Here is a 13,953-nt window from a genome sequence, read left to right on the forward strand (position 1 = left end):
TATAGCTGCCAAAAATTCTTTTAAGCACAGATCTACATAAATTCTAGTGGCTCCCTATTGCTTGGGATATGTTTGGCATTTAAAATTCTTCATAACATAATCCCATCAAATCTTTCCAGTCTTAGTTTACATTACTACCCTGGATACTCTGTGTTCCAACCAAATTGGTCACCTTATTCCTCACACAGGACAATCCATTTCCCATATCCATACCTTTGATCTTACCATCCCCTATGGATAGAAACACACTTTTCTTCAATTTTGTCCTCTAGACTCCCATCTTCTTTGACACTCAGCTTAATCACTTTCTTCCACATGAAAACCTTGACTCCACCATTGCCCCAGCTGTTAGAGCAACTTCCTCCCAAATCTACTTTGTATTTATTTCCTAAGTGTAATGCCTGTGTTGCCATAGAGATGAAAAACTTAATATTCTATATTATCACATAATCATACTGCCTACCTAAATAGAATGTAAGGTCCTTTAGGTTAGGAATTGTTTTTGTGCCAGGGGCCAGTTTACTGTCTGGCACTTAGATGTTTAATAAATATTTATTGACTGTGAGTGATACTTTTTCTGGGAAAGTATAATATTAAGCTAATCCTCCCTCTGTATGATAAAATAGTTACCAATATTACTAACACAAAATTTAAGTGCTCTAGAAAACTAGAATTAAGTTGGTCTTTTTAATCTTGCTTTCTATATTTAAACAGCTGAAAAGTATAGCTTATTTACAAGACCCTTTCTAGCTCTCAACTGCTATGATTAAGAATTTGATAACTATGTGATCTTGGGCAAGTAATTTCACCTGAATGGATTTTAATAGACTCATCTGTAAAATGAGGAAGGTAAGCTATATGACTAATATTCAGATCAGTATTAGGATTCTTATTCTTTCATATTTGCCTTATAAGTAAATAAGCATATCAAATTTCAAAAGAAATGGCAATAGCTCACTAAAATAAGCATAATGGCATAAAATGAAACTGGATGATTTAAAAAAATATAACCAAATTTTTTTTTTGGAGGTACCATTTGCAAAAAACATTTATGGACTGATCGCACCAAATTTTGGAGTTGGTTTTGCAATCGGTAAGTCACATAAACTTTGCGCTGAAATATGACATTTACTGGTTACCTGTGCTTAGAAATATTTGTTCTCTGATAGCAGCCTGAAACATTATAGAAGCAAAAGATTAGATGAGCAGCAGCTTAAGGCTCAAATATAATGTGTAGTTTACCCATATTAAAAGGACCTACTTCCAGATTTTAGCTATTTTCTTTGTGAAAACCAATTTTTGCCAAAGGCTGATATTTACAGAAGGCAACTGACTCTACTGTTGACTCTAGGTAAACAGGCTACTATCCTCCACAGATCATGTGTACACTCCATATCTATGAACAAGCTTACTTATTACTCCAAGTATCAAATTGCAAAAATGTTTTATGGCAAGACTTAGAACTAAAAACAGTATTACCTCATAGAGGGCCTAGTCAATGAGTACCTTCGTGGCCAAAGGCATCCAATTTTGTAGCATTAACATTACAAAATTAATATTAACTGAAATAGGCAATTTATGACACCAATAATCTGGAAGAATTTTATACTCTGTGGGCATAATCATATAGAACATTCATGACAAGTGCACAGAAAAAAATCTTGGGACAAGAGCAAAAAGACTTGGACTATATTGTAGTTTTTTTCTATAGGAGTGACATGAAAATTCATTACTCTCAATATGGCATCTATCATATATTCTAAGTGCCACACAAGGGTGAGGACGGGACAAAGTTGAGGGAACCCCTTACAGAGCTGAAACTAGGTAAGCAGGATATGTGCACAAAATGAGATTCAGAAATGAAGGAAACTGAAGAACGAGGAGAACTATCTGAAAAATTCATTCAACATCAGAGACAATGAGAGAAATGGGGAAAGAGAACAAATCAAAGAATAATAGCTAACATAAGAGTTTTAAGCTCTCCAAAGCACTATTGCAAGACATTATTCTCATTTGATGCTTATGAAAATCTTTCGAAATGGGTAATCTTATCAAATGCATTTTACAGATCAAGAGAAATAGGACTACAAAGATGTCTTAGTTATCCAGGATCACAGGTCTTCCAAGCTCTAGGCCCAAGGCTCTACTGCCTCAATTAGCTGCCTCCTGAGGTTAAAATCCCAGAGAGAAGATGCTCTGTATAATATATTCCTTTGAATTATCGGCAGGAATGGTGGATTCCTCAATGATGCCCATCATGGGCTACCTGGTAGACTTACGCCATGTCTCTGTCTATGGGAGTGTATACGCCATTGCAGATGTTGCCTTTTGCATGGGCTTTGCATTGGGTAAGGATATACCTTTGTCCTAAGTACTTAAGATGGACTTAATTATTTAATAGTTTTATAACTTTAAAAATTGTACTTCTCATTGAGTACAACATTTTTAGGGAGCTCTCTAATTTTTTATTTCCCAAAAGGTCCTTCTGTTGGTGGGGCCATTGCAAAAGCAATTGGGTTCCCTTGGCTCATGACAATTATTGGGATCATTGACATTCTCTTTGCCCCCCTCTGCTTTTTCCTTCGAAGCCCACCTGCCAAGGAAGAAAAAATGGTAAGAAATTTCTATTAGAATGTGATAAAATACTTTCTGATTGTTAGCATGAAACTATAATGGAAGGAATGCTACAGGAATTGTGAGAACTGGGTGCTAGTTTTAAGTCTGTTACTTAGCTCTTTGTAACAAAGAGCTTTTCTCAAAAAAGCTTTGAGGTAAGTGCGAGTGCTATATTTTTATTTTTATAATTCATATACAGAGATTGACATGACCACATAGTCCAATGTTCTTTCTACTGGATTATACTTATTTCCAGCTTTGGTGACTATGGGCAAGCCATATCCCCTTTCTACATCATTTTTTTCTTCATCTGAAAAATAAAAGGACAAACTTGAATAATGATTCTAAGATGCAGTTCTCCACTGCAATCTTTTGACTCAAATGTAAAACACATTCCATTTCCTTTAGAATGGAAACTTCCATAACATGTTTCTGGCCTTCATGTAGGACCCAAAAGCTGAAAGTTCCAAGGAAAATCTCATTTTAATGTTGTATCTTACCAGAACGGTTCCCAATTATTCAATCACTTGTATCCCACAAGACTGTCATTTAGACCTCAATAATAGGAACACTGAATGAAAAGTAGAATTTTCAGCTCCATATAAAGGAAAAAACAACCAACTACTTCTTAGCAGGTAAAGCTGAATAAGTAGACTTGTTCTGAAAGTAAAAAAGGAAAGACCTGGAAGTGGTTTCCAAGTTTATATTATCTAAATTCATGTTGTTCCCTCTCAAGACTTTGAGGGCATGGATAAGTTTTTTGTGTTTTGTTTTGCAGGGAAAGATCTTTATGCGCGTAACACAACGTCTGACACATACAAAGTACTTAATGTTTAATAACAAGAACTCAGGAACGGAGGCTAGTGCCTTCTACCACACTGCTAGCTACCATAAACAAACATTAAGGCACTATGTGCATGGTAGCAATTCTTCCTGTATTCCTTCTTAGATTTTGTAGCTATTCATTTTAAACCTGAACTTCTAAACTTGACATTGGATTTTTTCAAGTGTTTAATAATCAATTTTTCTGTGACACTGCTGTCTCCCCCTCATTACCCAAGATCATTATTTCCTGTCATTCTCTACTCCATCCCTTCCTGTCGAAATTCAAGTTAGCAGCTGTTGATTGCAGACCCAAAGCCATTATGCTAGACTCAATTATGGGCAATAAGAAGCACACCTCAAGTCTTTAATGACTCATCTTGCTAATCATTTATTTAGATTTTTGACAGATTAAATTGAAAAGGGCTTTCTGGGAACACTAATGCCATTTCTCCCCTTCCCTCTTTGATGTTATTCTTGTCCTCCGCCTCCAAAAATCTATTTTAAAAAAATGAAATATGGCATTGGCCCTCCCAGAGAAAATGGGATATAGCAGAGCGAGCCCTGGCTTTCTGGATTCAGAAAGACCTGGACTCAAGCTCTGCCTGGCAAATGCAATTTGTGTGACCAAGAGCCTCTCAGTTCCTCTGGATAACTTCTTACAGCTAAGTTACAGATTAATTGCTTGGTAGGGAAAGTTTCCATACCACTAGTAGCTAGCATTAAGGAAATCACAGGTGGGGATGAAAAATAAAAATGGTAATGGCACCAATATATGGTAGGTGAATATGCAGGTTAGTCATCTGCAGATGGAAACTGGCAGTGTGATGGAAAGTACTAGCCTCCAGAAATTTCTGGGTTGTCATTAAGCACTTCCTGTGTCACACTATGTGAAATGCTTTAATTGTATTCTCATTTGATCCTCACAGTGACCCTGTGAAAGTTACTATTATTCCCATTTTACAGAGAAGTAAACTGAAGCTAATTAGATGAATGACTTGTTCATGAATGATTGTTTGAGGCAGTATGCAATCTAAGATCTAACTTGAAGACCAGCACCAAAATTACTATGCCATGCTGGACTTACAAAACCACAAGTTTATCTTGCTGCTAACATTCAATCTGTATTTAAAGAAGCAAATTACTGCCCTTTTTGGACTTTGGTTTCCTCCAAGATTTCACATTTCATGATGGCTGTTCAGTCATTTCTGACTCTTCATAATAATTGGATTTTTGGGTTTTTTTTTTTTTTTTTTTTTTTTTTTGACAAAGATACTGGAGAGGTTTATCATTTTCTTCTCCAGTGATTTAAGCAAACAGGGATGAGACTTGTTCAGGGTCACATAGCTGGTGTCTGAGGCCCAAATTGAATTCAAAATGAATCTACCAACTCCATCACCTAGTTGCTCTAGTTCTACCATTCTAAGTATAACACAATATCTATTTATCTTAACTCATATTCCTAATATTTTACACTGTTTTGAGTTGTTGACCATCAACTCTCATTTTGATGAGTAAGTCATATGAAAAGCTTTTTTTGGCTCAAGAAACTTGTGTAGTCTTTGAACTACTTTCACTTGTTAGAGCACTAGACTAGGGGTAAGTAAGACAAGTTTGAATCCTGTCTCACCCACTTATTAAAGTGTTATGACTGGCTAAAGCATTAGTTTCCTTTTTAGTAAAATGGGGATATCATGTAACCTCACAGATTATCATGAGGAACAACTGAGTTAATATTGGTGCACTACAACCTTAAAAGTCTAAATAAATGCTATTATTTAGGACACATCCTTGATTTGAGCATTTACTGGTTACTAAAAATAATTTGCAAACGTGAAGTACTTCTAAAAATCATAATTAAAATAGTAAAAACTGTGGTCTATAGAACAACGTAACCCCCAAAATTAACGGTACATACTTTTTTTAGGCAATACTCATGGATCATAACTGCCCAATAAAAACAAAAATGTACACACAGAACAACATTCAGTCATATCCTACAGTGGATGATGAAGAATCTGAAAGTGACTGACAACTTCAAAAGCCATAAATATTCTGTGGTATAACAATGCAGTGTTTCCTGTGAAACAGCTCATGAAAAAAATTTTTTTAGTTGTACTGTATGCTAATGATGTAGTTAAGAAACCAAAGGTTAAATACATTTCCCTCCCAATGTTATGAAAGATTGCTAACAGCCTTATAAAGAAAAAGCTTTTCTAGGGGTTTGTATAATGTTGAGAAGTTTATTTTATGTATTTAATTTTATTAAATATTACACAATATATTTTTATTAAGCTGTAGTGTAAATCTGTAAAGTTGATTCAAGTCTAATTTTCTAAACTTACATTCCTGAACACTTAGCAAAAAACTCTCTATTTTTTCTGAACCATTACTGATAATGTGTGAACATATGGCACATTATCTAGTTGCAAAAATTATTCAATGGCCAAAGAATAGAACTAATCCACAATTATTCCAAAAAGATACCTGAATGATAGTGCTGAATTGTACTTGAACTTGTAATATATACATACAAGTTAAAAACTGGTTGGGGAAAATAAAATGAAAATTCTTTGTGTTGTCATTTTTGAAGCTAAGGTTGTTACCAGAACTTGTGAATCACTTTTTGGGCATATATGTGAAGTGACATTGGCATTACTTTCTCATGTAACTAGCATTTGGAGAAAAAGGTATTAAGGTAAAGTTTTTATTCAGTAAGATTTTGATGGTAATCATAAGACTCAAAAGAAATTCTGTTAGAGAGGCAAAGAAAAAATCAGCAAACATACACTGGCATTTAAAAACTTCTGTTAATGCTTACTGAGCTTTTGTTGGATAAAGACTTCATGGAGGGTATTGTTATGTACGTACTCAACTTCACACAGTTCAGATTGTTCATCCATGCACTGACAGATGAATTTTTAGTCCAAAATACTAAACAAACAAGCAAACAAAAAACCACCTTGGAATGGTAAATATTTGCTTAAAACAAAACAAAACAAAACATCAAAACTAGCCAAAATCTCAGATATCTTCAATCTCTTTAGAATAACAGTCTTGTAGCAGTAGGATGTTTAAATTTTGGGTTGCTTATAACTTTCCTATTTTTTATATACACAAATATGTTTACATAACTGATTTGTTTTTTGGGGGAAACCACAGTAATTTAAAATGAAAGTGAAATAAAAATAGAAATGATCTATGTCCAAAACTCCATTGTAATGAATCAAGCACAATTAGGTGCAGATTAGATTCTAGTCATATATCCATTTACACAATTGTAAGAAACAAAACCAAGCTGTCTAATAAGATTCAACAAGTAATGACATTCATTTCATGTAGTGTAATGTGGAATTTCATGTGTGAATTATGTGCCTTTTTTTCAAAGTAACAGCATATTTTGTGTAGCAGTGGAGACTTGTTTACATATGGTTTTGTAAAATGTGCAAAATGTATTTAGAATACCGTATAACAATGTTGTGGTATACACCTGAAATGAGGGTGGTGGGAAATTTTAGTTTTGGGATTATAAAAACAAACAAAAATATCCAAATCTTAAATTACTGGTTGCTATAAAACTCCATGTTATAGATAGATCAAAGGGCAAGCAGTTAAAAAGAAAAACTTGTCTGATCTCATCATTTCTCATTCTGTAGATGGGCAATTACACACATTGCCATATTTCTTATGGAGATCTTATAAAGGTGGTTCCCTAAATTAAAAGTTCAGTTTCAATCCGAGTATGCACTGCCAAAAGGCTATCCATGTCATTTCTGATATTGTATAAGATAGCCCTGGCAAAGCTTGGCTAGGGCTAAAACAAAAGGTCATCATAAACTGTACATGTGTAAATGGCTATAAACAAGAATGGGTCAAAAAACCCTATAAACTTTCATAGATTACGTAAAAAGCAGCACAAAGACAAGGAATGATACTTTTCTTAACAAAACTAGACAACAGGACTTTTGGGAACAGAAGATGGTCATTTGAGGAGTATGAAAATTTTCAACTAAGAAAGCAAAAGAATCTAGTTAATTTAAAATAATTCTATTTCAGGTTAAGACCTAAAATTTACCCCTATGATTCGAATTGTTTATCAAAACAAAAAATGCACCAAATACACATTTAAGCATCATAACATGGATAAGCAAAATATTTCTCTCTCTCTGACTATATTTGGAACAAAAGTAGCTATCATGACTGTAACTAATTAAAAAATTGTGTTAACCAAAGTACAAGAAGCTTACACTGAGGCAGCAGTGCATGTGTCTTTTGAGGGAACAAGTATACATGTGAAATTCATGTTTCATTCAACAAGAAATAAATGGGCTCTGAATTCCATATCATGCTTGTTTGCATTTGTTTTGGATACTGAAACAATGGTAGATTTTTTTAAATGAGTAATTTCATCTTGGACACACATTTCCTTCTGGGATCTCTCTTGCATGTGGGTGTTTTTGGTTTACTTCATTATTTTAGGTTTTTACAGTCTTATCATTAAAATTTGATCTAGTTAATAAGCAGCACAATAAAGGCAAAAGTTGAGACAAAGTTCAGTTACTCATCTGAATGACCATATTGAAGGATTGTTGTCAATACAGAACTGGTACAAAAAGATCAGTCAACATTTATTAGTTGCTAGATGATTTTGTGATTATATATTTTAATAAAAGGGAATGCTAATCTAAGGGGGAGATGGCAATAGGTTTTAATTCAGAATAGGACATTTCTTATGATTATCATGACATGATAACATTAAAAATGAAGACTAGGGCTAGGAAGAATAATGCAAAGCTTTTGAGATCTTTTGGATAAATTCTTTAGATACTAACATTCAGAACAGAAAGGAAAAAAATAAAATCCAGACTATTTGTGGCCAAATATCCAGTACTTAGGAGTCCCTCCTCTGGTGTAAAATGTTTTTGTCTTGGAACCACAGGAACCTATCTACACACCTCAAGTAGAGTTAAGGAATATAAATACTATGCAACATTAGTATTTGAAAGTCAAGCAAATTAACAATTAAATTTAAAAAGCTTTGAATCCAAAGATCATGTGACTTATCTGAAAATGTAGTTAAAATTTCAGTCACTTGGATTAAATAATACCTTAGAAAAATTAAGCTAAATATTCTCCTCACTTGTATATAGTGGAGGTATACATAAATCCTCCAGTATTTCCACATTTAGATAGTTATATATTGTACATATTAAAAAAACCTTTTAAACAGTTTAAAAATGATAGCTTTATTTAAAGAAATAAATGTTGTTTTCATGATAAAATTCTAGTAAGAAGCGATCTCTGAAATATGTAACACCTACCAACTCTCTAGATGTCACAAAAATTAATATATTCTTGTTTTCTGTGGTAGTCTTTATTATTATTATTTTTAGCTATAGATAACATAGCACAGCAGCAAAGATTATACATCAGTAATGTAATATAGTATAAGTTTTCCCTCTGGAGCCTTGTATTATATGTTAGATTAATTGGATTGTTGCTTTGCCCTCTTCTTTTCTATATATAACAACAGTCCCCTTTAAGCAGTGTATATAAAAAAAAATTCAACTATATTAAATCTGTATCTTACACCTATCATAAGCAGCAGTATATAAATAAGGTTTTATTTAGGTTTTCCATAGTCATCATTCTAAATGATTAAATACTTTCAAAACCTGAATAGATTTTCAGGTTATTCCTAGAGCCTCTTAAAGCAGGCAGAGATCTGATGAAGCTTTTGGATGTAATTTAAAACTGCAACAGTATTACTATAATCATAGTCACTAAAAAGGCCCACAAATTTCTTGGTTATCAGTGCTTTAAAACTATATAAGCCCCAAACTTGCTAATTATATAGGACAAAATTTCATTTTAAATGAATTACTGAGTAATTTATGGTATGTATATGTGACCTTTTAAGGAAATCTGTTTCTGCAGTAGGTTTTTTCTTTTTTTAAAGAACAAAACAGGACTTTAAAAAAATTGGGATATCTTTTCCATACAATTGGCTAACAAAGAATTTCATGCCCTAAATACCTTGCAATTATTAAAAGTTTCGTGAATGATAGCAATTGTTCACTGTGAGAGCAAAGTAGCAGTCTATAAATTTGTTTATTCTTTTCCCTCCCCCAGATTGCTGCTTTATTAAGTTAATAACAATAACCATCTTGCATTTGTATACTTTACTTTTAAATATTCTTCTAACACAAAATTTCCCTCACAACAATCCTGTGAGGTAGATGGGTTTTATAAACCCATTTTACAGATGGGAAAATTGAGGCACAGAAAGGTTATGTGACTTGCTTAAGGTCACAGAACTTATTAGTTGAAATAATTGGACTAAAACTCAGATTTCAACTCCTCAGCCAGTGTTTTTTCATTAGGTCATGTCAATTTCCTCCATACTTAAGCTATCGTAAATAAATTATTTGTAAATTATTAACCTGCTTTATACTTGGTTTAATTTTCATTATGCCCTAAAAACCAATTCTTTTGTAAAGTACCTATTGACAAGAAATAAAATATGCATATGATTTCTTGGTATGCAAAAAGCTAAAATATTCAAAATATTTTAAGAGAAAGAAAGGGAAAGGCAGGAAGGAAAAGGAAGAGAGAAAGAGAGAGAGAATATATAATACATCTCTCATTAATTACATGATAGTAAGAATGGATAATCTTAACCCAGGATCATCTCAGATTTATGTTTTTAGAAAAGAGGCCCCCTTTTTATCTGTCTATATTACCTAAAAGTTTTCATTCATTCTAAATGAAAATACCCATTCCACTGGTCTAAAAGCAATTTTGTAATAAGGGAGACAAACAATAAATCAAACATATTTTTATACAATGCTCTTCCTATCAACACAAATCTGTTTCTAAAACAAAACACAATTACCAACCCAACTGCTTTACAGTCTTCTGAAATTTGATATCCTTTCACATATTTCTGCAGGATAAGTATTTTTAAGTGTCTAAATGTTTAGAATTATAAGTGCTTTTTTAGCAGATACACCAATCTGTTAAAGGTAAAGCATCAACATCTTGAAACGTTAAGTACCAAGGATCTATACTGGTTATATTTTTCATAATTTTAAAATTCTTAAATTTACAGGCAAAAATATGTTAAGTGGTCTAGCTAGAACTTCTTGACTCAATACAGCAAACTGTACCACCTGTTGCTTTCTGTATTTCAACAGTGCAAGCTCTTCAAAAAAAACATTGAACTGGGTCTTAACACTTAAAGAATTCAACTGAGCAATTTTGAAATGAACATTTTTTAAACAAAAGCATAGAAAGCAAGATCATCATATATAATAACATTTTTACTAAACCATCATAGACAAAATAAAAGCCACAGTACTTGCTTTCATGTAATTATTGGCTACCCTCCTCCCCCCCAAAAAACCCCAATCCAAATCCACTTCCAACAAATATAACCCATTGCTCCCCTAACCACCCCTGCCAAGAAAACATCCTACAACCAATTTGAGACAAAAATCAATGCAACATGATCAAAAATTTCAAAACCTGTTCCCTCAATGATTGCTGTATTGTTAGTTTGGGCATGCAGCAAAGTTCATAACTATCACCATGATGTCAATTAAAACATTTTAAGAATGTTGACAGTATAATACTATTTAACACTGATTCAAAAGCAAAAAGGAAAACATCAACATGAAATGTTAGTTTCCATAATAGAAAGAAATTAAAAATAAATTAGTAAAAAGAAATTCTCAGTATTAACCCCAAAAGCATGTTATAATACAATCCAAATCAACCAAATTAGCCAAGTCAAATGATCATACTTTCTGCTGGAAAAAAAAAAGCAACTTTTTTTTTTCTTTTTCCTTTTTTTTTTTCTCTTAAGATGGGCAAATAAATGTGGAGAAGCAGGCCATACATATTATAAGGGGGTTTAAATGGGGGTGTATCTGATGTATTTTAGTAAGTATAATTTTTTTCCTGCAATTATTTAGAAGGTTAAATAGGCAGTTTGCTACAGAGGTTCAGGTTGGTCAAATATTTCCTCTGATAGACTGTCAAAAGGTTGAGCCTCCATTAGTTCGCATATTTCATTATCGAGGTCTTCTTCTGTATCTTCTGTAGTCACTTTTTTGGTTTGAAATAAAGATAGAGTTTCTAGTTCTAGATCTTCAACACCTGCTCTGTAGTGTATCATAAGAAGTGTTAGAGCTTGTAGTCTTTCACCTGATTTAGTCAAAGCGGTCGAAAGGAGTGTTTTTTTCTTTGAATCAGTTGCCTCTTTCTCTTCCCTGGCAATTGAATTGTTGTGTTCCAGCTCCTGATCAATTTCATTCTGCAGTTTATCTAACATGAATTCTAGCTTCTGGAATCTTTCCTCATTAGGCAAACCCCTATAAAGGTCACGACCAATTTCTTTAACTGCAATGAAGACACTGTCATCTAGTCCTCCTTCTCTCCTTGCCAATTTGATTCCTGCAATGTTTCGCCGCCTGGAAGGACTTGGAACACAAGCTTCTGAATCACTGCCTTCATTATCAGAAGTGTTTGGTGTTGGCTTGGGTGAGGGTTCTGCCAATTCAGCAATCTGTTCAGCTTGGCTTCTTCTAGGGCCTTGACGCAAGTTTAAGATCCGAGAGCTAGTGTTCCATAAATGTCTTGTTATACCTGTACTTTTACCACCTGATTTGTTAGAAGGCATTCCTAGAATATTTTCTTGTGCTTCTATCCGTAAGTTTTTCAAGATTCGGTCCACTGGCTTTTCAGGTCCTACACAAAGTGGTGTTTCAGCAAAGCATTTTTCTTGACATTTTTTGTGGCAAACATAAGCACAAAACATGCACTGGGAAGCGGCCTTAGTCCAAACTTTCTTCTTACAGTAATCACACCATGTTGGATTCTGAAATTGAGTGTCTTGGAAACTATGTTTATTTTCTGTCAAATTCATCTGTCCAACAAAATACTCATCTTTACTAGGGGGAGGGATGTCCTCTATCACAGTGTTTTCTTTTTCTTTCTCCATAAGATTCATGTATTGTTCTTGTTCTCCTTCCTTCAAATACTTGAAATGTATGGTAATATCACCAAAGCAATATTTTTCATTGAACCCCTTTTGCATACTGATATTTCGCAATGCAGTTCTAGTAACCATAGCTTTAGGTTTTGGAGCATTTAATCTGAATTTTGTGAGATATTCTAAGTTTGAAGTAGCTAAACATCCTAAAGCAATCTCTTCAAGTTTTATACTAATATGCCCTAAGCAGATAAGACTACCCACCTTGAAAGGATCTCTGCACCACAATGCAATATTCAGGTACCTATGAGAGCCTTCTATGTTAAATATACAAGTTCCCTTCACTCTTGTCCATTTACCTACTCTATGATTATAAGGAATTTCTGCTGATTCCCATGTTTGGTCATCTGCACTGTCCTTATTAGCACTTTCTGAAATTAAGTCTTTTGCCACATCCTGCTTTGCCACATTTGGCTTTGACATAGATGCATCTTCTGTCTGATTAACATTTGTTACTAACTTTTCTGAGGGTTTTTCTGTTTGAGGAAGAGAAACTGATTTCTCTGTTTTTTCAACAGTTGTATCAGTTTCTGCCTGGCTTTGAGTATCAGTAGATGGTGGAACAGATTTCATTTGTGGCCTTGGTGGCACAGGTGGCTTCAAAAGATTTGTTTGGGATGTTTTTGTTAACTGTTGTCCTTGGTCTGAAACTTCGGCAACCTTAGTTGTCACTGCTTTGGCTGAATCTTTGTTTACAGAATTTCGTGGTGACACGTAACTTGCTGATTTACGATTTAAGAGTGGTGAGGCAGGTCCATAAGGCTTAAGATTTTGTATTGAATTGCGTTTGGGACTCTGACTCAGTGATGGAATCTCATCTCTGGACTCATTTTGTACCTTGATATCACATGCCAAATCTTCAAATTCTAAATCTATATCTTTGTTATCAATATCCACTAAAAGGCCAGTTATGTCCTCTTCAAAATTCGTTTGACTTGTGTTTGCCAGAAAAGCACTATCTTCCAATTGTGTAAAACTATCCTGTAGCATTGGCCCTTGATTACTCTGACCAACAGGCCTTTCATAATACACCATCACTCTGTCACCTGCTTGCTTGATGAGCTTTAACACTTGGATTGTAGATGTGATTTTAACTCCTATAAAAACAAACAAAAAATACAGTAAATTATTGCCACAATAATCATTTAAATCTGTTGTAAATGCTATAGTCAAATTTTGGTTACTTGGACTGATGGAGGGATTCATGGGCTGGGATAATTAAAAAAACAAAAACAAAAAAAAATTGGCTTTGGAGTAAATTTTTTTGAAATCATAAAACTAAGGGCCATGCCAAATATCAGTAAGTCAATAATTGAGAATTTATACTCTTTCAAACAAACAAACAAACAAACAAAAATACACTCAAAATTATTTTACTAGTTAAATTGGAATTAAAGGGGTAAGTGATCAAAGATATAAACAAAAGTTCTCCAAAAAAAATTACACACTATTTATTATAC

The 13,953-nt window shown here is 33.6% G+C and overlaps 2 protein-coding genes across 4 annotated transcripts in view; one reads left to right on the forward strand and one right to left on the reverse strand.

Annotated features, from left to right (window-relative positions):
* The window catches only part of SLC18A2 (solute carrier family 18 member A2), a 41,215-nt gene extending 35,582 nt beyond the window's left edge, over positions 1 to 5,633 (forward strand). The window contains exons 13-16 of the mRNA XM_003755335.4: positions 1,030 to 1,093; positions 2,229 to 2,348; positions 2,480 to 2,613; positions 5,366 to 5,633. Of these exons, the coding sequence (XP_003755383.1) occupies positions 1,030 to 1,093; positions 2,229 to 2,348; positions 2,480 to 2,613; positions 5,366 to 5,470 (423 nt within the window). The 3' untranslated portion in view covers positions 5,471 to 5,633. The remainder of the gene's footprint in view (positions 1 to 1,029; positions 1,094 to 2,228; positions 2,349 to 2,479; positions 2,614 to 5,365) is intronic.
* The window catches only part of PDZD8 (PDZ domain containing 8), a 104,525-nt gene that overhangs the window by 2,002 nt on the left and 88,570 nt on the right, over positions 1 to 13,953 (reverse strand). For 2 of the 3 annotated variants that reach the window (XM_031955933.1, XM_031955932.1), the window contains one exon: positions 6,159 to 13,590. In XM_031955933.1, coding sequence (XP_031811793.1) covers positions 11,435 to 13,590 — 2,156 coding nt within the window. In that variant the 3' untranslated portion in view covers positions 6,159 to 11,434. Of the gene's footprint in view, positions 1 to 213; positions 13,591 to 13,953 lie in introns of those variants that run through there. The other variant, XR_004232488.1, reaches the window with a different exon arrangement.

This window comes from Sarcophilus harrisii, chromosome 2 (genome assembly GCF_902635505.1).
Source record: "Sarcophilus harrisii chromosome 2, mSarHar1.11, whole genome shotgun sequence".
NCBI classification, from domain to species: Eukaryota; Metazoa; Chordata; class Mammalia; order Dasyuromorphia; family Dasyuridae; genus Sarcophilus; species Sarcophilus harrisii.